The sequence below is a fragment of the Prenolepis imparis genome, unplaced genomic scaffold (genome assembly GCF_030444845.1).
Source record: "Prenolepis imparis isolate NDT839.2.m4 unplaced genomic scaffold, iyPreImpa1.0 SCAF_2, whole genome shotgun sequence".
Lineage (NCBI taxonomy): Eukaryota > Metazoa > Arthropoda > Insecta > Hymenoptera > Formicidae > Prenolepis > Prenolepis imparis.
This window is the reverse complement of record NW_028141160.1, coordinates 23,394,851-23,421,922: the sequence shown is the minus strand read 5'-3', so window position 1 is coordinate 23,421,922 and position 27,072 is coordinate 23,394,851. Positions and strand designations below refer to the sequence as shown.

Sequence of the window (27,072 nt, the reverse complement as noted above, 5' to 3'; positions counted from 1 at the left end):
ATAAAGACAGTCTCGCGCGCGATAACTTTCACGAGATAAAATCCTCTCGTTCGGACCCGGGCGCGATTTATCGAGCAGTAATCGAGGCGCAACGACCGGCGGTGGCGACTCTATTCCGCGAGTTCTCGGATCGCTTTATTATGTCGTCCATCATGTCGCGCGATAAATATAGTTTTTCCAAATACGTATTACACGCGAAAAACAGGTACAAATTCTTGATTTCGCGGAAAAAGTACGTGTTTTTCAAATTTAATTTCGCGATACCAACGGTCGAATAAATGTACGACTCTAATTTCCACCGAAATTGTGCGGTGCGTATTTTTTTTTTTTTTTTTTTTTTCAGTTTTTACGTAAATTTACTCTGAAAAAAATGACGGATTAACAACGAGTTTGATTCCGCGCGAGTACGATTTTTATTTTTGATATAAAATTTCGAGCCAATTTCTATTATTAAGCTTCGCGCGTATTGTTCAGAATATCGTACGGAAATGTGGTTATTGATTTGCGATATACCTTTGATAGCATGTTTGTTAGTTTATATTTTATATGCAATATATTTTCTCAACTTTAATTTTATCCAAAAATACAACAGAAAATTATGCAACGCCCCAGTTAGTTAATTATTATACATTTTTAGTAAATTACATTTACAATAATATTTCGATTTATTTTGGCAGGCGCACTTTTTTTACTGTATATTAGCACTTGTTAGTCGGGCGATAATCGATGACTGTTAAATTTCGATGACTCTGCTCGGGATTTTGGATTCGCGTCGTCGTCCTGCGCGCGCATTGGAAAATTGATTTTGCAACACGCAAGTGTGGCACGGCGTCTGCCACGAGAGAACTCGTTTGTCCGGTTACTTTCCATTCGCGTGTACACTTCGCTCGCATTTTTTCCCTTTTATTTTGCTTTCCGTAAACGCGCGAGGCTATACGGGACCGAGATGTTAATCGTGGGTTTTTTTTTTTTTTTTTGCGATCACTGGGCACACTTGAAACGGTAGATAAAAATTCTTGTAACGCGCCGTTAATCTTTCGCGCGCGTGTCACTTTAAAAATTAACGCCAATTTTTTTTCCCCACAAAGTCGAAATGTGCGAATGATTTTGTTTCACGCCCCGACACTCTGCGTCAGTTCTGTGTTGTCATACCGATGCTAAAAAAAACGCAAACCATCAAATTTGCTTTGTTACTCGTTCATTTTATTTTTGGCGACAAAATTTACATTAAAAAAAATACAAAACTGATAAAATGGGAGCAAGAGGAAGACGCGTTACATTATTCGCTATTTCATGTGAGAGATAATATCTCGCTAATTTGGACTTGGAAGAGATTGTCGATATCCTGTTTGAAATTAAAAGTGGCGGTCTCGAAAAGAGGGAGGGGACACACTGCCTAAATTAGACACTGGAGCCGAACGAAGCGTAATCTCCGCGAAGTGTACTCGCAATTATTAGGACGTTCATCCTGGCGTGTGCGCTAATTTTTCCCTTTGTTCGTCCTGCCTGTCGAGATGAGGCTGCGTCCGGCCGCGTCGGTTCTCTCCACCCGAGAACCGTCATTCGAGCGTTTTATTAAATTAACTCGTCTAATTGGGCGCGTCCATTATTCCGTGGATCCCCGAGCGCGCGTGGTGGAGTATTTCGTAGAAACACGATCCAATGAGAACCGTGTGCGCAATTCCATACGTTGAATACGAATGACGTAAACCCGCCGACTTTTTTTCAACCGACAACCGACGAGCGAGATCATAAAGAGGCCTCAGATTTTTTTTAGGGATGAAGTTTGATCGAATAAAATTTGACATCCGAAAGTTTCGAACAGAGATTCGGTGAGAATAGTGAAGAGTACATCATTTTAGTTTGTTATTTTTCGCTAAATTATTCATTTATTATATTATTTTATTTATTATTTTATTTTTAATTATTTTTTTATATGGCGACAAGAATTCGCCGTTTCGCTTTTGAGGAAGCATTTAAATGACATATTAGGTTTATAGAGATTATAAAGTGAAGCTTTAAAAATATACCCGTGCGCGAAATTATGCGTTATTATTTGAGTGGACCGGTTAACGCCAGAAGGAGGGAGGAGGAGGCGAGGGGTGATCTCGTTTGCGTAATAATCGGCTTGGGAATGGAAAACGACAATGGCGGTCTCGGCGGAATGCACACGCGGCTTGTCGACACCGATAGATACGAGATGATAAATGTCAGTCGCGACGAGATTGTATTGTCCGCATCAAGAATCGACAAATGATCGTCATAACGAAGAGAGAGATCGAGAAAGCGATGATTTGATCGTTAAATCTATATAGCACTCTCGGCACGTTCTGAAAGATTCGAGACCTCGCAGTCTCGATGTTTATGGACGTGCAATTTCTTAAAACTCGCGTTAAGGCTCCTGGGTGCTCACCGCGGCCATATTGGATTATGACGTCAGAGGCGTGAAAGCACACGCTGAAAATTCTTAGATGCCATTTTTTAATGAAAAGATATTTCGATTAAACAGCACTTCAGATGGCTTTAGCACACTCTTAAAAACCCCCGAAAACTATCCTTTTCTCTTTATAATCAATCAACATCTGTAAAATGATCGAGATATCAGACTTTGACATGCGGAATGACTGCGCATGTGCAAAGACCAGACGGACTGGGCTTCATAATATTACATTTTACAGCTGTTGATTGATTATAAAGGGGAAAGGATAGTTTTCGGGGTTTTTTAAGAGTGTGCTAAAGCCATCTGAAGTGCTGTTTCATCGAAATTTTTTTTATTTCGAAATGGCATCTAAGAAATTTTAGCGTGTGTTTTCTCGCCTCTGACGTTACGATTTCGACATGGTCGGAAAGGAGTCAGGAGCCTTAAGAGCAGTCCGAGGGGATGTTCATTTTTTTTGCCCAATTTTGCTCCTTTCTCCGTTCCTTCTTTCTGAGCCGACGCTATAAAACCCGGTTACGGCTGAATGAGAGCTCCGAGGCGGTCCTTTATGGCGTTGGACCGGGTGTGCGGAATGCGCAATTATCGGCGGATATGCGACAATAAATACTAGTCGCAGAAGGAAAGATCATCGTTTTAGAAGCGCGCCGATTTCTTCTGTCGAGAGGGAGAGACAGAGAGAGGGAGGGATCGTCGCTTTCACAAAGCTTCTCTTCGCAATGTCGCGCGAACATCTCTCGCCACTTTTCGTCTCGTTGCATCCGCATGCATCGCGCGCTAGAGCGAGATAATACACTTGAGATGATGCTAGAGCGGGACGACTGAACCGATGCAAATTGCATCGATTTTGCGAACACTGGCATATTCGAGTGGGATATGAGCACCCTTGCTGAAAATATATATGTTCCACTTGTTAAACGGAGTAAAATATTTAATATGCGGTACATATATTAAAAATACAATGATATATATGTGTATTTAAAAAATATTTAAAATTACACGCATACGTGACTCGTTAAAATAAATATAATGGAGATTCAATATTACCGCAAAGTACTACAAAACAAATGGAAGATGTTAAATAAACATTATGAATCGTAAAATATTAGATAAATAATATGCATTTCATTACATTACATGTTTTGAATAAAATATTCGAAATTGTTATTCGCGTCTCTTATCTCACACTTGCGCAATTGCTAATCTGCCGTGAAAATGTTTGTGAATTTGGAACACTGCGCGCAATTGTGGGGCAATCTTCTCTCTTTTTCCTGGAACGAGGACGATGCAATGAACCACGGACGAAAAGATGACGTCGCCGAGATGACGTCGTCGTCATCGTCGTCCGAAAAAGTCCGCAGCTGTCGCCAGATGCGGTTGCTCGTGTCTTACTTCTGTCTAGCTCGTTCTCGGGAATTAGGCGATCTCATTAAAGAACGCATCTGCGAATCCGTAAATATATGGAACATTGCTGATTTATTGCAACTTTTAATTTTAATAAATAATAAAAAGGATGATAAGAGCCTCAGGCGCAAATAAAAACCTTCTAATTAATTTTAGATATCTTAAGTAATTAAAAATTGAAGACGAAAAAAAAAACAGTATACAATACTCATGCGATCGTAATTATTTTGATTTGGCTTTCGTGGAAAAATTCTTCTCCGAATCCTCTTTTACTCGCGAATTAATTGCAATTAATAATATAGCATCTCGATGAATCGGATTACCGCTGCTGCACGTGGTCGTGCATATATACTCGATTTATTCAACAATTTAACGCTCGAATAGAGCCGGCTCGTGCGCCCTTGAATTTCGAAGAATGACCAATGAATCGACGGTGGCCGTTTACGCTTTACGTCTTACGCGTGATTTTCTCGTGTGCGCTCTCCTCCTCTCCTCCTCCTCTCCTCCGCGATCCTTTGGCGAGGTCGAGTTCTTTCTCCGCGCGATAGAAATACGATCGTACGAAGCGATTATTTCTTTGCGGCACACAGAGCCTTGGATAATTGCTATCTCGCTTATTGCGCCTCTCGCGATCTCGCTCGTCGTTGCGTTTTGGTCAGCGAGTATTTGGAATGGTCGCAGTGGCGTAAGCTCGAGTTTTCGAATTTATCAGAATTTATATAAATCTTAAAGTATAACAATAGAGAGAGGGAAAAAAAGCTCTTTCTAGAGCCAAAGATATTTGAAGATTTTTCTTCTTACAATTAGATTAATATCGTTACGTGTTATAAATTTCTATACAAACGCATGTTATAACGAGAAAATGCAAATATATAAAATTTGACAAATAATGTATTAATTCTCAGGAATTGTTGTCGAGTGTTTGAATTTTCAAAATTAGTGTTAACCTCATTTTAAAGCAAACATTTTATATATAAAATTATAATATATTTTGAAGTAAAAATTTGTAATTATACGGAGCGCTTCAAAGTTAAATATTTACGCGAGATAAACATTTATTTATCGATCTAGCTAATTTGGTAAGTTTTGAATCCACAGTAGATATTTTAATATCAAGTGGAAAATGCAGCTAAAAATTTTTTCTATAAAAAATTACGTTCTGGATTTTTCTCTTCTCACGAAAAAGAAGGAAAAAAAAAAGAGAGAACCTACGCCCGTGACGTGAATACTCGTTTCGCAGTCAGAAGAGTTTGCGTTATGCAGAAGAGCATTCCGAGTAGTTCCTCGGCTCAATTCGACCAGGGCCCCGGTGCCTTATTAGAATTTATAGTCGGGGTATTTCAGAAAATTGCACGTTATCCGCTCTCGGTCGAGTATTTCCTAATGAATCCGGGATCACTTTTCTTCCTTTCATTGTCGAAAGATCGTACGTTTGTCGGCAACTTTTTACCGCTGAATCTCCAATGTCAAACTTTCGAACGTATATTAACACAAGAGTGTAATTAACGAAAGAATATGAAACTGACAGATCATTTTCTGGAAACTCGTAAATTATCAAGAGTGTGTGTCTAGATTTGTTTCTAACAGAGAGAAAAGAGAAGACTACACTCTGTGTAGTCTCTTTAATAATTTAGACAAATCGTTCTGGCTATTAAAGAGAGAAATTGCTACAAACTGAGAGGCGCGAAATGATGTCTCGCTTCGTCCTCCTTTTTGCGAGACTTTCCGTATAATTTTCGTCGGATGTTAAGAAATTTATGTGATTCTACATTTCTCAGTTCTAGAAAAAGTTATGCCGTTTAAAAAGAAAAAGAATATATCAAAACGTACCGAGATGGAAAACTTACAAGTTTCCATTTCCACAGAATTATCAATAAAGTAAAACTCGAATGACTCGATTATCTATAAGTTTTTATGAAATGATACAGTTTTATAAAAATATAGTTAGCTCATTCGAGATTAATTAATTTTTTAGTTTTTTTTATACTTTATTAGATCTGGTATATGACATGAGATGAAATCTTGTAATTGATTTCTCACCAAAAGATTAGGCAATAAGACAATTAATTCATTCGTTTTGATAATAATGTAATTAATAATAATTAAGTATTACCAAAACGAATGAATTATATATGTATATACATATGTATAGTGTTCGAATTATGCGTTTTATGCGCACCACCAATATATTTCACTTTACCTTCGTTATTTATCGCGCGTTGTGTCTACCGCGGCTTTTCCTCCCATAAATGGCTCCGAGTCGAGCCTCACAAAGCGTTTCACCTTAAGATTTACTCACGCGTCGCCGCAATATCTTTTACAGCCTACAGAAGAGAGAGAGTATGTCTTATAATAATATCGGTGTAACTTATATACGGAGCGAGTTATTATGTGCCTCCGCGCGCGCGGAAATATGTTAATATGCCTATTTCTTAATATACAACAACCGGTAATGATGCACTTTGCCTTATGGGATCGCGCGCAGGCAGATCAATCGTTCGATCGATCGATCGGAACGTGTTTTCGAAACAGCCAATATCTACCGCGCGTCGAGAGAAGCGAGAAATTTTTTTTTCTCCAGCTGTACGTTTAACTCTGTGCACTTCTCGAGATAGACCTGGAATATGCATTTATGCTAATGCGGAATAATGATAAAAAAAGATAAATTTTTCGTAAAAACCGATATCTATAATTTTTTTATATTTTATATGCATATATATATATATATATATATATATATATATAATTTCTTTTGATTTTTTAATATATACTTTTCAATATATGGCTATAATGAGATAATAGGATTTGAATTTCAATTAAAGAAATTATATAATAGATTATATAAAAGCCTGAGATGTTGTCGTCATCTTGCGTAATTTTTTTACGACTTTATGAAAAGACTGCTAATCCTTTACCCGACTCATTTATTTTACAGAAGGCAGCAGTTGGAGCAATCTGTATACGAGCCCGAGTCGCGGCGAACCACTACCGTGGAAGATGACAGACAAGGCTCCAATCCGGAGAAACTCAAAGTGAGTCGAACCGCAATTATTCTAATTGATACTATTCTAAATTGAATACTTTCTCGAGACTCTTAGTTTGCCATTATGTTTAATTACGCATGCGAATGCGATTGTGAATGAAAAAGCGGGAGAAATAAGAGAAAGGGAAAGGAAGGAAGCCGGAGATTCAAGGACATCATTCTGAAAAATGTGTTACAGAGCACGACGCAGGATCTGTTCGAGTTACTAGAGCGAGTGCAAAGTTCACGTCTCGACGATCAACGCTGCGTTCTACCGTCATATTTTTCTCAGGTACGTGCGAGATAAAATTTATTACTAAAGTTTATATTAAAACGTACATAGGAAGAAGCTTCCCCCTAGGAATACAATTTTTCCTATAAAAGTATGAGTAAAAAATATTTCTACAAAAATAACAATTTTAAATAAGCGCCTCGTTTTTTTTCTTTATCGCGTCTCTTAATTAAATATAACTAAAGTATTTATTAATTAAGAAAAATCTTTTTATCGGCTCTCAGTATTTAATAACTAAAATGTGATTCTTAAAATCGGCCACAGAGCCATAAAGTATTTATATATATATTTAAGAGCAAAAATGCTTACAATATGATTCTTATTTTTCAATTTAAGACGACTTGTGACTTATAATAAATACGTACATGATACCGGTGCCCGTATATCTCGAAAGAACAAAGCTGTTTTAGCCTCTCATTTTTAAATATCACGCGTTTAACCGCGTTGCTCCAACTAGCAGCTCCAAAAGCCTGAATTATGTCCAAATTTACGTCATTTCGCTTCTATCTCACGCCTGTCACGGCCAATTTAATCCCAAGTAATCGCTTCGATGCGCCCGATATGACATCACCAATCGTCCCAAATCTCAACGTCGCGCGTGACCAACATTATAAGTATACATTTCTGAAAAGTATTAAAAACTAAAATACGATACACATAAATTTGTGTTACTTCACGGCAATTTTATGAGAATAAGAACCGTCCGTCATATTATATTTATGTTTAAGTTTATTTTATTCTTGTTTTTTTTTATTTGGTTCTCAAATTGTATTGAAAAAGACCGAGTACGGTCGAAACGTTTACGCTCACTTTATCATAATAAAAACAAAATTATTCCAACATCCTATTGCTTTGTTGCTCGTTTAGTTGGCCTATTATTCACGTTATTAATTTTTGAAATTTATACGAGCGGATTGATATTTCTTAGTTTGAATATACGCTGGCCTTACAATGCGTTATATGAACCTCCCTTTTAGGAATCATCGTTTTAATTTCAATTTTATATATCATTCCTTCGGCGAACGAACAGTGAATTATGTGAAATCATGGCTAGACGCCAATTGACATCAAGTTTTGTATGCGATTTCAATTTTTAAACCGTCCGTCATATTATATTTATGTTTAAGTTTATTTTATTCTTGTTTTTTTTTTATTTGGTTCTCAAATTGTATTGAAAAAGACCGAGTACGGTCGAAACGTTTACGCTCACTTTATCATAATAAAAACAAAATTATTCCAACATCCTATTGCTTTGTTGCTCGTTTAGTTGGCCTATTATTCACGTTATTAATTTTTGAAATTTATACGAGCGGATTGATATTTCTTAGTCGAGAATAAGAAGTTATTTTTTTTTGCAATTTTTAATCTTATAAAATTTAAAAGTATAAAAAAATTCTATATGAATAATAATCCGAAAAGAATTTTAACTATTATGTAATTTGATATTCAACGCAACAGCTCACTATAAAAAGAACGATTAACATCTTGAACTTCTCAAAAGAGATGTAACTCGCACTCTTCCCAAGCTCACCCATTCAAATTACTCTTAATTGTCCGTTTGTTGGGTGCAATTATCGTCGACTCGCTTATGTAAATCTAGCGTGACGCGCAGCGTACGCATTCGTTCGAGACGAACGGGCCTCTGCTCGTTTGCGCGCGAACGAGCCGGAGATGAATGAACAACCGTTTGCGAGCGAGGGGGAAGGAGATAGGAACCGAAGATGAATGAACAACGCGCGATTCGTCACGGTTGCCGGGATGCAGGCGAAAAAACTCGCGGACGAGTCGCTCGATCGATTCTCTCCTCCCTCCGATCAGACCGAGATAATTCGTTTTCGTTTCAAAAGAAGGTGAAATCGTACTAGTCGCACGACTTAAATTGGTACGACATATAGGAGAGCACATTCTCCAGATCGAAATTGAGAAAGATGCGTGTTCGTTTCCACGTCGGGTTTCATCGTTCTACGATGATTGAACGTCTGATCGAATTATACTGCGCAAAATGACAATTTTATACAAAACAATTTAGAAAACAAATCGCTTGCGTCTCTTTTCAACAATAAATACTGAAGAAAAAATTGAAAAATAGCAATAACAGTTTTTAAAATTTAAATAGCTGGAGAGACTTTTGTATATAATTAATAAAAATAATAATTAAGGACAAAGTGTCAACAGTTAGAGAATTATTACTTAACTGACATTTAATTCAATTGATATTTAAACGAATAAAGTCTCGAAAATTGTGAATAAAACTTTGCTTTTTTACAATTTAAGTTTGCATTTAATCTACAACGGGACTTTAATCTAAAAAGATACTTACGTTAAATCAATCATACTTTATTCAATCAATCAAATGACGCTGCAAGTTTTATTCGACTAAAGTAGGATCTTTTCTTTTAATGGGAGAAATTAAGCGACTTTTATACTCGTGGGAAAAGTCGCGAATACGCGAAAAGGAAAAAAATGATACGTCTGCAGGAAGTTGCGCATATGGGAATATACTTTTGAGGAATATTACGCGTTTCTCGTTCTCCTCGTCCGCGAATCGCGATTTCATCACACGGGCTGTAATCATCTGTGTGCCACATGCTATCCCACGAGATCTCGTGAGAAGCATTCGCTCTTTTTTACTTACCGAATTCGCCTCTTCTTTTTCTCCCGCGTTTGCTGCTTTTTACATCTGCCTGATCGACCGATATATTTTTGCTGCCGATAATGCAGAATGTTTCGATAGGAGATCCCTGTGTCCCCTTGTATCGACGATACGTATATCTATCTGGGATAAAAAAGATGTCGCCAACTTTTCTTTATTATCAACGATTGAAATTATATTTAAGGGGATGCTGGAGTGACGACTGAACTCCGATAGGTTAGCACCACACATATCCAAACATATACACGTATACACATATACACACGATAGGTTAGCACCACACATATCCAAACATATGCACGTATACGCATATACACACACATATGCGTGAAAATGTTTTTAATATATAACTTTTTTATTAGACTTGCAATCTCACTTTTTATTGTTTATTAATATTTCTTCATGTTAACCCTATCGCGTATACTATATTTTATGCACAGATAAACTGCACAACTATTTTTATTAAATAAGTATTGTTACGAGCTGCATGAAAGAAGCCGATAACAAAACTGTAATTTTTGATTTTTATATGATTTATATATGGAATTATAGCTAACGCGGTCCGTTTTTATAAGTACTTTAATCGTGGAAAAGGATTTATTGATCTGTATAGTCAATAAAAAGATATCCCAAAATAATCTCTATATTCGCATTCGGTCGGTAAAAACATACCTCCAGCATCCCCTTAATATCATTATATTTTTTATGTAAAATGAAATAAATTGTATATTCAGTCAAATAAGAAAAATAGTTACAAAATAAAAATTGATTAACTCGAAGAAATTTTAGTCTATATTTTTACGCTATAGATTTAAAGAATTATTTGTTTAATTGATGATATGCTTAAGGGGATGCTGACCTTGTCCTGTCTTACCGACAGAACGATATTTTTCTGCATCCTTTTCTCTTTATTGGTTGAATAGAATAATAAATATTTTTCCACGATTAAAGTACATATAGAAACAAAGTTGGAACCTCTCGATTTTATGTAAAAAACAAAAATATTTTTAGTTAAACAACTTTTTCTTTTTTTTACATAAATTTGAAAGGTTCCGACTTTGTTTCTATATGTACTTTAATCGTGGAAAAGCATTTATTATTCTATTTAACCAATAAAAAGAAAACGGTGCAGAAAAATATTGCTCTGTCGATAAGGATCAGCATCCCCTTAAGGTGATGCTGGAGTTGACTCTGTTTTACCGACGAAATTTAATTTGTAATTTTGTTTATTTTTTATTGCTTTTATAAAATTAAAAATCCTTTTCAGGGATTAAAGTACATATGTTAATAAAGGCATGGGTGGTCATCTTTAATTAAGAAAAAAGAAAAAATTTTGAAAATTTACCAACAAGCTGTCAGTTCATACAAATATTTATTTTTTATTAAAGTTATACAGTTTGCAAATACAAAATAAGCTCAGGAAGGCAAGGAGAGCATGTGAAAGAATAACAGGAAACCTTTAAAATTGAGTTTAGAAGTTTAGCCTTAAAAAAAAAACAAAAAATTTGATTTATGTAAAACATGTGCAAAACCGAAATAATAACATAAAAAAGAGCAATAAATTGGTTCCCCGATATTGGTACAGATGCGCTATAAAGTTCTCAGTACATAAAAGCAATAAAAAATAAACAAAGTTTTAAAAATTAACATTTCGTCGGTAAAACAGAGTATACTCCAGCATCACCTTAAACATAGACACTAAAATCAAAAAATTTGTTTAAAATTTTATTAAATCTTTTTTGATATTTGTTATTGTTATTGTTAACTTTAATTAACATCAGAGAAAAAAAAATATTTTATTGGCTTTATACTGTCGTTAAATGGCAGAAAAATTGTGTTAAGAAATAGTGGTTTCAAGTCTGAAAGATTTGAAAGAAATATTATTTTATCGCACATATGTATTTCAGCTAATATTTACATTTAATAAAAAATAATGAGATTGTATTCAATATTTGTTTAACTGTAATTTAGATTTTTATCAAAAAGAGAGTTAAACAGTCACATCTTGTATTTTCCAAGATTGTGTAGAATAATGGAAAATTTTTGTTATTTTTTAATGACTTTATAATAATTATTAGACGAATATTTATCGTTTTTTTTTTTTTAATAATGATTATGATTTTATTATCGAACAATTAATATATTGTCCCATTTATTTAAAATACTTTTGAAAACCTTGCTCAGACTTGTCCAAGGTTAATAACAAGAATAATTATTATTATTTTTAACAGCAGTTATCAATTATTACGCAACGCATTAAAAGTAGACTTTTTTTCAAGTAGTAAATAATTACATGGTTCATTATGTATGCGAACCGAAACTCCGAAACGCGTCGTTGATTCGCTCAACGCGGTAAAATGAGACGCACTATCCAAAGGGCTAGGCACGGGGAAAGGAAAGGAGGGGGAGAAACGCGGTGCCGCTTCCGGTCGGCCAGGTAAGCGCGCCGGAAGTTGCCGCTTCGAGTCGTCGTACTATGGCCGAACGGACGGGAAGATTTTCAGATTTGTGCCCTCTGCGCAGTGGCCGTGAAGATCGTAGATTTCGTGCATGGGGTCCCCTTTCCACAAAAGATCGTCATTATATTTGCGCTCTTTGTGGATTACGGCTGGGAATAATCAACGGTAGGGAAACATTGCGTAAAAAAAAACGAATTTAAAAAAAACGAGGATAAATTAAAAATTCAATTTTATTTATTTAAGAGCGAGAGAGAGAGCAAGAATGAATAAATAAGTTTTTTACATTTACAAGCCAAATTACGTTGTAAACTCGAGGAAAGTGGACTTGAAAAACTTTTCATTCTTCCAGAGGAATTTTGTTTTCCAATTTTTTTTCTTCTCTATTTATAATTCGTATTAATACGCTTTATTACGCAACGTTTTTTACAATTGTGTGGCTGTGATTGTCGAGTTACTAGTGGAATACAATTTTTTTTTCGAGAGTTTTTTTTTTGCTTCCGATCTTCGACTAACAAAGCCGTTACCAGCAGTGTTACATTAAACGCACGGTCGTTTCCATTGATAGCGATTCAAATCGACTGCAGCTGCTACAGCTCGTTAATACTCGTTATCTCTCAACTAAACTCCATTGTGAAAAAAAAACCCGATATTGATATCTACTATTGCGCTCATCCATTTTCGACTATCAGCTCTCTTCTCTCTCTTTCCCTCTTTCGAAGAGTTTCAACTAATCTTCCACCTAATAAAAGATTAATATATATACTATACCGTGTAATGTGCTTTCAGACGCGTCAACCGCTTTCTGGGTGCTATAATTATCACGATATCGCTACAATTACACACTTATAACTACATACCGAGAATAATTCGAAATAATCGATCGAATGAAGCGAGAGTTACAATTTAATATCCGTGATTCGCTCGCTAATCCCATTCCAATCTGCAATTCTATTCGCTCTCTAATCCGACCCGCTCAAATTCGATTTCATTCGCCATTATGTTACATATAGCGCAATGTATTGTTCGATTCGCGTTTAAATCTTTATATCACGCATTTATGTTTTTTTTAATAGATAAAAGAGAAATATACACGGTGGGTCGATATCGCGGAGGCGATACTCATCTGTATACGCCTACTTGCCTTGAATGGCCTACAATTTTGAAGAGTCGCGTATGTAAATAGCGAAAGGGGACGACATTTTTTTTTTACGCTTTTAGCGTTTTCGGACACGGGAAGTTGAGTGAAATAACGAAACAAAGAGACGTGGACACAAAGAAATGAGAAGCCTCTCGTCGACAACGAAGTAAGTCGACCACGAAAGGACATCCGGTTTCTCTCTGTCTATCTGTCTCTCTCTCTTCCTCTCCCTCTAATTCTCCCTACATTGCCACAAACTCGGCGTCCGTTTCCTCTTGGTTTCACCTTCCGCACCACCTGTCCTTACCACGCGAATGCCAAGGGTTCACCTTGCTCTTGAAAGGTTCCCGTGTATAAGCGAATGAATTTCACGGAGCATCATGTTCGTTATTGCACTTGATTAATGTTACGTTAATGGATCGCCGTTTCCTATAAGAAACTTTTCACACTTTTATGTTATAAATAAAATAGCGTCCAGAAATCTAATTACTTGCAAACGATTGTCCATGTGGGTGTAATTTTCGATAATTTTTCACGGATGCATTTTAGAGAAGAAATGATTCAATTTTGCGCAGTCAACTTCGGTCAGACGCAAGATATCCGCAAAAGTTTTTTTCTTTATAAAATTATTACGCGAAACTTTCATTTAAAAGAAAAAAAAATGGACTTATATACCTTTTAATGAGATAAACTCGAAGCAAAATATAGACGGAACAAGAAAATTACTCCGAGACGCACGTTTCCACGCCACTTTACATACAAAAAGGTACTCTGCAAGGTTCTTTAAATCATGTAAACGAGCGAAGTGAAGAAAGATTCTGCATTCGGATAAGGGGTTTCTCTTTTCAAAGTCTTCAATGCGGCGCCAGTCGCGCAGTCGGATTCGTCTAGACTTGTTTCAAAAGAAAAAAAGAAAGGTTTGGGAAACTGCTGTAAAATATCGAACTTGTCTGACCTGACCTAATTGATTGAGAATAGACTTGCGGTTAGAGAGAGAGACAAAAGTTTGTAATACGCTTTTGTATTAGAAGAAGAATCGAGTTTACGCGCTCGACAGGACGACCATGGCAACGATCGCGACTCGATGGCGGTGAGAGTTTTAAAGAATGGTTGGACAACAGACCGCGATGCGCCGCGTAGGAGGAGGGGGAGGGAAGCTGAGCTGTCAGTGAGGACTGTCTCGGGACACGAAGGGTATGAGTGCAGGGCACGAAACAGCCAATGACGAATATAGAGTATACCGTCTTTATTGTTTCCTTCTTATATTTATTCCATTGAAAATAACTATCTTATTATATATAATATATATATATATATAATATAATAAACTTATTATATATAATTAATTACAAAACGTACGCATGCGAGAGAGAAATATGGAAGTAATATATAAAAGCACGACAAAAATTCTGCGCTTTTTTAAAAAATTCGTATATCTATTCGACGGAAAAATATCTTTTTCTATAAACAATTGTAAAATTACACAAAGTTATAAAATAATAAAAAAATTGTAAAATTATATTCCCAAGTGGGAGGCGTTCGCTCTCGAGTTTTCTTGATCCGTTACTGTCGGGACGACGGCGAACGCGCGCGTTCACCGCGAACTCTGGCTTCACCAGACGCGCGCTCAGCCGCTCAGTCGCGTCTCTGCACTCACGGGCGTAAGGTCACGTGGTGCCGCTCGAGAGTGCGTCGCCCCGACCGACACTGCGCCTTCGCGCTCAGTGTCCTGCAACTCGTCGCGCAGTTAGTCGCGCGCGTCGCACCGTGCAGGATCTCCTCGCGCCGCGTCGCGCCGGTTCATTTTATATCCTCTAACCTGATCTCGCTCGGCGACAACTTCGCGCAACGAAAGTAGTTCGTGCGGAAAGTGGAACGAGAAAGACTCCGAAGTCACGTTGAAATATAGCGCGCAGAATGACAGCCGCCACCGCGATCGGCGACGACGATCGTCGGCCCTGTCCGAATTCAGGCTCCTCCGGACGATTTTGCGATTCTACGCCGTTTTCGGCACCGCCATCGCTCATCTGTACACCGTACGGCGGGTAGTACTCGGAAACAGAGTGGAACTTTATATCCTTCGATTATTCCCTTTCGATCTTTCGTGTCGGAGCAGAATGTAGAGCGGCAGACGAGAGAGATCTTCTCATAACGTCAACAAGTGCACGGATCGTCGACTCTCTTATCTCGGCGCGCGACGACAGATCGGGATATCGCTAGTTTTGAATAACCAGAGAGTAGGTTCTACGACATTGTCGAATATCCGAATTTCCCCGAAAATATTTATCCGCGACAGCGTGCTTGGTGAAACAACACAGAGAGGCGGGTGGTTCTCTCTCTCTGTTCTCGACGAAACCGCATCTATCTCCACCTACCTATCCACCTACACGCCGCGGGATAGAAAGTAAGTTCTATCCTACTCCGAGGCTCGGCAAGGTCCGAGTTCTCAACCCGGCGATCTTCGATCTCTCGACGATCGAAGGCAGAGTGGATTGAAAGAAACGTGAACGTTGAAGCAGAGCGCGCAAAGTGAAATTAGCAGCGTGAATTTGAGCGAGTGGTCTCGCTCTCTCTCTCTTTCTTTAAAAACGGCGACTTTTATCCGGTTTAATCCGCGGTTATGATGGGGGTATTGAGATGGAGGCACGATCTCAGATCGGAAGCCGCGACGCAGCAGCAACAGGAGCAACAGCAGCAACAGAGATCGGAACGATCGGTCGGACACAATAATCACACCTTCCCGAAGCTCTTGTCGCAGGTGAGACCTTCTTCCTTTCCCTCTTCATCATTAAAGATGCAATACAAAAGTCGATTTGGACGAATGTATGTAAAATTTTTTGAAATGTTTATTTTAAAATTTATAATTTCATATAATTTTATATTGCGTTAAATCCGTTAATTTTTTAAAAATGAGATTAATAATCTCTCGATGCATATTGAAAACAAACATTAATGTAGAGTAAGAAAACGACGAAATATTGCATCGAATAATGAGATAACCGTATACGGAATAAAGTTTACAACATAATATATTACCGTAAACGTGAAATTAATTGTAATGTCAGTTTCATTGAGAAATACGAATGTTTTTAATAACCGAAGCGTCGCCTTTACGTGAATGGAAAATTATCGGAGCAACCCTTTGCGCTCCTTTTTAAGTAAAACAGTTTCGAAATTAACAAAGAATTTGCGTTAAAACCACGTTAAGGAAGCGACGCGAAGTCGCGAGAAGGATAAGAAGAAAGACGCGGTAAATCGCAAAATGAGAGCGTTAACTGTAACGTCGGCGCGACGGTTTGATCATTTTCTTAGCACGGCCCGTTATATGCGCGCGGTATACGTCTTTAAAAAAAAGTTCCATTTTCCCACGAGTAATAGCCGTTTGCACGTGCGTATTTTTCTGCACTACGTATAAGAGAGAAGGAGAAAAAAGGGCATTCCCATATGCGGATCCGGATCTTTTTTTTTTTTTAAACACCGCTGCTCGATTTAATTCTGCCACAAATTCCGAATACAGTTACTCATCATCAATCATTAGATTTGTTATATAATTATTAAATACATAAAACTCGCGAGAAAAGAAATATGTCTCCCAAAATAGTAGATAATCAAGTGTTGTAATTATAAAATAATTATGTAGAAATTTCGAGACAAGAGGAAACAAAAATTCAATCAAATATAATTATTAAACACATAAAGAGAGAAAAAAGTCTCACAAGGTAAATAATCAAGTGCTATACTTATATAAAAATTTCGAGACAAAAGAGGAAACAAAATTTCCGTTAAACGTCGATTAAATCAAACGACGCGACGGTCCATAGTTATCTCGATGGTTTCGTCTGTCTTTTAAAGCCGCGGTTAGGGAGTCATCGCGTACGCACCGCAATCGTAATTACATCCGAAGGGACCCGCTCTATCAGCGAGTTAAAAGGCGAGCTGCTCGCTTAACGACCGGCCAGCACGTGCTCGACGACAGGCATTTTAATTCCCCGCGGAAGACATCGGAGGACTCCGATCGCCGAGAATTACACTTGTCGCTTGCACTTGCGTGCGATTAAATCCCAGTCAATTACGTACCATTCCCCCCTTTTTTTCGCGCTCGACTCCGCCGTGAAATTTGTAATCAGCTATTACAGGCTTAAATTAAACGAGAATAATAGTTGACGGTCTGAGAGTCTGAGATGTTACAATTAAGATATCGGGAGGAATCTTTGAAATATCTGATGTTAAGGCTCCTGGGTGCTCACCGCGGCCATATTGGAATCGTGACGTCAGAGGCGAGAAAACACACGCTATTTTTTTTTAGATGCCATTTCTAAATAAAAACATATTTGCATAAAATAACACTTAAGATCTCTTTAATACACTTCTAAAAAACGCCGAAAACTATTCTTTTCCCTTGACAGTCAATCAACAACCCTAAAATGATCAAGACTTTGACATGCGGAATGACTGCGCATGTGCAAAGACCAGAAGGACTGGGCCTCATAATATTACATTTTACAGCTGTTGATTATAAAGGGAAAAGGATAGTTTTCGGCGTTTTTTAGAAGTGTATTAAAGAGATCTTAAGTGTTATTTTATGCAAATATGTTTTTATTTAGAAATGGCATCTAAAAAAAAATAGCGTGTGTTTTCTCGCCTCTGACGTCACGATTCCGACATGATCGGCAAGGTACCAGGAGTCTTAAAGTCGTGTTAAAATAACGAGTTCGAAACAGGAACGATGATAAGTATTCTAAAGGTCGTATTCTTGCGTATATTTATGATTATTGTTATTAATTCGTTCTAATTAACACGGCTCACGCGATCGTTAGAGCGTTCTACTTTGAGACATCGGATAGCTGTCTTCGGATCGGAGAAATTTATTTACGGCATCCTTGAAAGCGTCGTCATCGGATGTGTACTTGAACACGTCTTGAAAACTTTCATTTATCAGCAACACGTGCTTAATATCCCAATCAGCGAAGAAGCGTTCGATCGTTTAAGATTTTCAAGTACCTTTCGAGGACGAGAAACCGCGATTCGTCGGCATCTTATTACAAATCGTCGACGATGATTTAGATGTATTCTTACTCACACACTCCTGACATTTTTTTCCCCCCGATAACATATATTCACCGAAACGATCGTTTCGAAGTGGAGAGAGATCATTATTCGCTGCATCTTTAAAAGGGTTCGTCAATCTTTCGTCGCGAAAGCTCTCTCGTCTCTCTCGTTTTCCACCTCTTCGACATTGCATAATTCATACTTACGGCGAAAGGGCGCGATTCGAATCTCTGGAATAAAGACGAACGACGCTTCGGTGAAAATCGAATCGAAGTCAAAAGCCACGAGAAAAGATGTACATACGATGTATAACCGTGAAAGACGAGATCGCAGGGTGAGCTCGTTTTAAAAGACTCCTCCGCAAAAGGGACCGCACAGCTGTTCGCGAGTCTCTCGGGATTTTTTTTCTTTATTTCTCTCCCCTCGTTTTGACATATAAGGCACTCGAAGCCAAAGCAAGCTCGCGTACGAACTCGTACGGATGCACACCCGAAGGGAGGGAGATTTTGGCCGGTTATCATCGCGCTAACGATATACGGATGTCCATATAAAGCGCGCTCCTTCAAAATATACCGGTTTTTTTTTGCGCATTTGTAGATTGGCGGCGTCCGATTCGTCACGGTCGAGAAGGTGAAATGATAGAGTAGACCAAAAAAAAAAATAGACGAGATATCGTGATTAACGCTAATGACTATTGCGTTCGGTATAATTACGACGTAATTGGAGAATCGAGAAGCAGATAAATGTGAAATGCAGAACATAAGATAGAAATTAGAGAACAGAAGATTAAGAATTTTAGAAGATTATTAGTTCCAACTGTAAATAAATTTCGATTTATTTAACATTGAGAAATTTAAAGGCCCTGCGCACAATAGAGGAAATGTTAGGAATAAGAATTATTTTAAAAGGGGTATAAAGGACTCTTACTAGTTTATTAGCTCTTATAGTAGTCCTTTATTCTTGAATTTATATTTTTATATCAGAGTTTTTTCGATTTTATTATTTTAAAATAATGCCTATTCCTAATATTTTCTCTATTGTGCGCAGGGCCTAAAATTAAAAAAAAATAGTTGGCAATATGATCGATATAGTTTCTAACATATAAAAGAAATCACTTGACGTAGCTGAAAATTAGGTTTGCTCGGGCGGGAAATGGTACGCGAACGCGTTACAAGGTACCACCCTGTATAAACAACCAGGTGCACCGTTCACTTCGCCAGCTGTCGGACCGTCTGGCTTCCGGCTAACGAAAAATCGATCTATTTTATTCGGAATTTAGGTCTCCAACGCGCTCACTTGTTTCATATTTAATTCGCAAAAAAATATTAACCCTTCAAATTACATTTACCATTTGTACCAAATCCATAAGCATTTTATTATTCATATTTTGAAACTAAATTTTTTTTCTGTTATCGGATCAGCCGAAAAATAAATTAGAATTTATGTGAGAATAATTAAGATTTCTTCCAGACATAATTAATGTATCGATTTTCGGAAGATTGTGATGACTCGGGTTGCCGTCTTCGATTTTCGACCTTAACCCCGTTTTCGCGTGCGTAAAATCGGAGGCGTTAAACGCGATAAAAGCATCTATTCTTGAACCAGATAAGCTTGATTGGGTTAAACTACGCGAACGAATAGACATTCTCGACAATAGACGTCGAGCGAAACGTTGTAACGATATACATATAATAATCTTCTGAAATGTGTGTAATTATTTTTTATTTTCTACGTTTTCGATATTCGCGTCACAAAGATGCTTGTCTTTAAATAATTTTATCTCAATATTTGATTCTTTCGATGACCTCAAACTTATTCATAAGATTAATTACATAATGCTCATTTCCATGACAAAGATATAAAAAAATGTGGAGATAATTTCGTAAATTAACACAATTTTTTATACCTATACTCTTGTTCTCTCCAAGCTTTAAGTTAGACGGATACGAGGTTGGTTCGTAAAATCGAGGGAGAAAAAGAGGGACGTCTAGCTGCATACGTTTTCCTGACCTCCTTCTTGCTAGTCCTAGTCGACCAGTTCTAACGGTGACAGGATGAACTGGCGATAATTTACTGTATAAGAGCTCTATGACTCGTTAACGCGACGATAACGGCATTTATCAGGGATACTTTCCTTATCGTGCTTCCTAATTTTACCTCTCGTAAATTAGAACTAACGATAAATATACCTGACCTGCGAACCAACAGGGTTTTCACTTCTCTAGGAAAAGTTAAAATCTTATTTTTATTACATGAAATCGAAGAATCTCAAGTTAATGAAATGTTGCATTTCTTTAAGATTTCAACTTCATTATCACAGTGGAAACGTAAGCACTTCCGACTTGGTTTAAGCTTTATATAATATAAAAAAGTTGGACAATTTAATTTATAAAAAATTTAATAAATTTTTATAATAGAATGGTATAATATGTTAGTTTCAAGTCACATTGGAACTGAACGATCAGCTTTTAGAAACGTAATTTCAGACAAAGATGTTTTATTGGAAAATGCACAATTTTCACGATTTCATCTGATTTTCTATCTCGTGAGATTTTTACAAGTGCGATTGTTGAACATACGAATGATCGGAGTCTCTCACCGGCTATGTCTAGCAATTTCATTCCTGGCACACCTCGCGAGTCCGTGTACATACGGGACTGTACATGGGCGCGTCCAACAATGCACGCCTGCACTGAATTATTCATTCGATAGAGAGAGAGAGAGTCAGCGACTTTTCTCTCTCTCTCTCTCTCTCTCTCTCTCTCTCTCTCTCTCTCCTCTCGTCTTTGCCTTCATCTCTCTCTTTCTCTCGTACCTACTTCTCCTCTGCCTACTCGCTTCTCCTTTTTTTCTCGCGCATAGAGGCGGGGATTCCTGTATTCCATGACTTCCCGTCCTCTTTTTTTTCTCTTCATCCGCGCATGCAGACCGCCAGTCGACGAAGAAGCGATGAATGAAAAAATCACAAGCGCCTTGACCCTTCGTAACCCGTCTCGTCGTCGCCGAGAGAGAGTAGAGTATCGCGAAATTATCGCGTTTTATTTCAACAGATCTTATTTGCTCTGCAACTGGATATGAAACTCTCCTCTCTAAAACAAGGTCGCGTTTAGAAAAGAAGGATAAAGAGATTGCGTGAAAAGATTAATGAAAAATATATCTGTAATTCGTAACCATTATTATCGCTGAAAACTATCAAAATATTTCAAATATTTTGGTTTTGGACTGAAAAATAATACAAATCTGAAAATAATAATTTTGAGGACTTTTAATTTTTTTATGAATTTGACTGCATAGGATTTTCATGATTTTGATTGATTGTGAAGAGGCCTGAGCTTAATAAAAACATTTTAACAAAACGAAAAGGTTCGGATATATAATACAAAAGTTCAGGTAGGGAATGGATTAGGAATTTTTTGCCAATTGATCTACTGAAGATGGTCCAAAGAAAGGATCGAGAAACGTTAGAGTTAAATAAAGGAGATTAGGTGAAAAGGATCCTATTGAATTAAGAAGGGAATTCTCTAAAGATTAGTATCAGATATTCTTAATTTATAAAAATGTAGGCGAAATGGGATTTATTTTTACATTAACAAAAATGTACATTATTTTACAATACACATGCAAAGAAGAAAGACCATAAAGAAAGCATAGACATAGTAAATTGAGCATAAAACACGAGATCTAGATCCTGAACGATTAAGTTAGGTTACTAACACTTCTCTCAAGTCACTCGAGTCTTCTTTTTAGAGCCACCTATTAACCTCATCCATTTGTCTAATAAATTAAAACCATTCAGTGATAAACACTGCATTGCACTACGTAAATTGCAACATTATGTAATCATATACGTTGCTGCAACAATATGCAACAATTTGCATAAAAAAAACATACGATCGTTTATTATTAACGAAGAATATATTTTTAGTTTTAGATAATGTTCTTAAAACGCTTAAGAATATCTGTAAAGAGTTATTTTAGTAGTAAAGAGTTATTATAGTATACACTCCTCTTCGAGAATATATAATTTTTTCAGTGTACCTAAAAAACACTTAAATTTTTTAATTAAATTAAATTACATTAAAATTTTAATTTTATTTTTACATCTTACTGTGGGATTAAAATATTTTTTTGGCTGTTCTTCCGAATGGGACACTTCGAGTTGAGGGCAGCCCTTTTGCGTACTGAAAGTAGATACCAAAATAACGTATTATATAAAATTTTAGTCGCGGCAAATTATTTTTTCAAATGTTTTTATTTAAAAAAATTTTCTTTAAAAATTTTATTTAAAAAAATTGAACACCGCACGTGCGAAGATCCACGCACTGCCTACCGACGGGGAGGGTGCGGGAGGGGGGCCGAAGGCCAATATATCTAATATAACATGGGGTATTCAGTAGAACAAATTAACGATAATCCTTGGCTTGCGGCTCAAGACAATGTCTGTTGGCAATGCAAATACGTGGCCAAAATTCATTCGAAAAATGTTTTGAGACAAGAATTTAACAGATCATAATCGTATGATACTTGTAAATTTTTCATATCTGAATGCAATTTCAGAAGAGTTTCTACATGAAATTTTAGCTTTTACTCTAAAAAAAGCATATACAAATGAGAGAAAGCGCAATATTAAAGATAGATTTCTTTATTTAAATCACAAGGTATTTCTTTTAAATTTATTAATTGATAACTATATTGTAAATAAATTATTATATATGTTTTCTATACTTTGTAGGAATTCGGACAAATTCGACGCAGTCGTGTTTACAGTTACAGCATTTATTTTAAAGAAATGCTAGATTTAAATTTTAATCCACTTAAAAATTATTAAAATGTAATATATTCTTTCAAATATATTAAAATTACTATTCCCACAGAAAATAGTTTGTGATTTTTATTAAAGCAGAGAATACTTAACAATTATCAGTTTGTGTTTTTGGTTAAAGCAGAGAATTCTCTGCTTATATATGATAATTATTATATATGATATATATATTATATATATTATATAAGATATATGATATATATATGATAATTATTAAGTATTAATACCGTTATTGAGTTTAATTGAGATTTTACTTTTAGGTAAAAACTGTTGAAAAAATGATTTGCCGCGGCTGAAATTTTATATATTACGTTGTTTTGGTATCTACTTTCAGTACGCTAAAGGGCTGTTCCGAACTCGAGGTGTCCCATTCGGAAGAATATCCATTTTTTTCTATACAAGACATTTGGTAATGTCGCGGTTTATTGCCACATCTCTCTTCTCGTACTCCCTCCCCTTTGATTATCCGCGAGTCTGTTGCACCGAGATGAACGAAAATGACGGTAAAAGTTAATAATTGTTGCGGCGCGTCTGCAGAGCGATATAATTGTTCTCCTCATCGGACGCGTATTACATCATCGCTTACGTGATTTTAAACGCGAGGCATGATGCACGGTTATTTCGCGCTTCGCGTACGTGCTCTATCGCCAACACATTAGAAAGAGAGAGAGTGCGTTTGCCCCTCTTGTGTGTCGTAACCGGTTCTCTCGGCGTAGCTTTGACACGAGATGTAATTGTGTTCGGGGCGAGCAGCGACAATAGCGATAGAGGATTTCGATGTCGGTTACATTTCAAAATCTCCGTCAGCTGCTGTATCTTTGACTTTAGCGATCAGAAATCTGTCGAATATCGTACATATAATTCTTTTATATAAGCACACACGATGCGCGTCGATTATTCTTGGACGTAAAATTTGACGATTATTATGCTGATGATTTTTGTGTTGAGCATCTATAATATAAAATAGTCGAAAAAAAGATACACTCGTATATTTATTTATTTATGTATATAAAAAAGAGGTCTCTTTAGTCCCTACAAATATAGTTCAAATTTTATCTGGATATAAATTATATGGTATAATTATATGATTATAATATATTTATCTGAATATGAAATAATTTCCGGAAATGGTTGTAAATGTATATTATAATATATTATATAAAATATAAATCGGTAATAGATAGGCTATTCGAGCCGTACGCGGATGTCGGTGCGTCGATTCCAACGAAAATTAATTTTTCGTTGGAATTAACTAATTGTGCACGGGGCACAAATTTTGCTTGGTACACCGCCAAGACTTTATTACGGAACAATCTCAATTCGGGATTTTTAATTCCGAAGATCCCCTCTGTCCCCCCTAAAGAAATGTAGAGGCAGAGAAAAATATAGATGCGAAAGTCGCTGAATCGGGAATCGAACCCGAGACCTTTCGCTTGCCGGGCGACTGCTCTCACCATCTGAGCTATTCAGACCCTTCGACTCTATATTTTTCTCTGCCTTGATAAACAACTATTTGTAAATAATACGGCCTTTTTCAGCCGGCGTGAATTAAACACTAAGAATATAAAGGCTCGATATATATCAAATATAAATATATTATATAAATATATTATATCATATATTATATTGAGATGATATGTATTGATATATTATATAAATGTTATGAACCTAAAAAAAAATTTCCGAATATATAAAATACTTAATAATTTATACCTTATAAGAATCAACTTTTCGCCATCTTCAAAACATATCGAATAATATAAGAACATAATAAATGATAAATTATACGTCACTCTCTCATTCTCAATCGCACAGATAATTTTTTATCTGAATATGTAAGATCTATTTGTGAAAGGAATGAGTCATGAACTAAACGAGGTATCAATTTTCCGCGGCCGCGTTAAGGATCGCCCGATATCGTTATCGGGGTTAATCACGAACGGCACTTTGTCACGAAAGGCATTATGTGCGGCGCACATAAGGTCATCTTCTTGGACATCTTACGTAACGTAACACACGGCGTGTGCACATTATATGAATGTACGATGACGAATATTTGGAACGATGAATCGGTCGTTCGCGGTTAGTTCGTGAAAGGTAATAACGGGCTGTGAAATTTCCCGTTTGTCACAGATTTAAAGAGATTTATTATCGTATTATGTCGAAAAGGGGATATTATCTACGATGGAACTATATTAAAGATAGACATTTTTATAGAATAGGAAATTTTATAATTATTTCAGAATAAAATGGAGGAATGCAAAGTAGAATTATTGAAATTATAGAATTATTGAAAGTGGTAATAAAATTATAATAAATTTTAATTAAATAATAAATATAAATAAATATTAAATTTATTAATATAATAATAATAATAATAATTGAATATATGTATACTGTAAATGATATAGTTATTAATTGTGTGCGATTAATGCAGTTATATATATTTGTTTTAGATAGTTTCTTGAAAATAAACTTTTCAGTTTTGACAAGCCTCGCAAAGCCTTTTGTATATTCTGAACTGTTTATTAATCCTATTATTCCATTTATGAGAAAATCGCTCTTTGTAATTATACGCGAACGCGTCATGCTTCCTACTTAAGGGACCTCTCTCATTCCACCTTGTGTAACTAAGTAGGATGTAACTATTGCAACTAATCAGCCTGACGGAGGTGGGCTCATTAACGCCGAGCGGCGGTTTGTTAGTATCCCGGAGGTAAACACCGACAGTGTACTGTGTATAAACAACATCTACGTGTGTGCGTATATATGTGTTTAATGCAATTTTAATTATATTAAAGTTATAAAGTAGGAGATGAGTGATGACTATTAAAATATAATATATATATATATATATATATATATATATATATATATATATATATATATTGTATACATTATTCGCATGATTGTTAATCGGATCTCTTTCGTAACGGATGATTACTCGAATATTACAATAATTATCGAATAATTGCGATAACTTTTTTCTTTTTATTATTATTATATTATTATTATTATACTATTATTTCATTTTATTATTATCTCGTTAGTACGAGATCTCTCAGTTCTTTGCGTTATCTGCGAAGATAAATATTAAGAACAAACTTGGAAGCTATCTTTATCATAAAACACCACTAATCTTGAACGAGGGTGATGTTGCCGTAACAATTTATATATTTCCTCAATCGCGATGTTGTCAGAATCGATGTCATAAAAACGAAAACTTGTTATAAATTGCCGAGATATTTATCGGTCAACTTGTACCATTATAAGTAGACAAATGTGGGAAGGAGACAGAATTTGGCTGCGAAAAAACATTCGCGTTCTCGTCTTCGCTCGGAGAAAGGGAAGGAAGAGGCTCATTATACGCCCTTCCGACATTACTATTGCGATCGACACATGACTCACGGAGAGGCGAAATTGCTCGGCGCTTATCGTAACTAGTCTTAGCCCTGTTCCGATCGATTCCGGCGCAAACTGACGGCTTCCCGTTATGTGAAGTGTGTATACGTGCAAAGGTTCGCAGCCTCCGCCTCTAGGAAACTTTCCTTTCTCTCTCTCTCTCTCTCTCTCTCTCTCTCTCTCTCTCTCTCTCTCTCTCTCTCTCTCTCTCTCTCTCTCTCTCTCTCTCTCTCTCTCTCTCTCTCTCTCTCTCTCTCTTTCTCGACCCCCCGTTGTTCCCCTGCGGCGATCGTTTACATTCGCCCCTTGAAATTCCGTGAGAGGAGATATACCGTTAAGAGATGTACGACCTCTCTATCTCTCCATTTTGAGGGTTGCGTCCGCCCTTTTCCAG

The 27,072-nt window shown here is 36.5% G+C and overlaps 1 protein-coding gene across 5 annotated transcripts in view; it reads left to right on the top strand.

The window, feature by feature from the left end:
• Positions 1–27,072, top strand: part of LOC145933027 (rap1 GTPase-activating protein 1) — a 113,908-nt gene that overhangs the window by 65,432 nt on the left and 21,404 nt on the right. For 4 of the 5 annotated variants that reach the window (XM_083032396.1, XM_083032398.1, XM_083032399.1 and 1 more), the window contains exons 2-3: positions 6,777–6,873; positions 7,063–7,155. In XM_083032396.1, the coding sequence (XP_082888522.1) occupies positions 6,777–6,873; positions 7,063–7,155 (190 nt within the window). Of the gene's footprint in view, positions 1–6,776; positions 6,874–7,062; positions 7,156–15,050; positions 16,164–27,072 lie in introns of those variants that run through there. The other variant, XM_083032400.1, reaches the window with a different exon arrangement.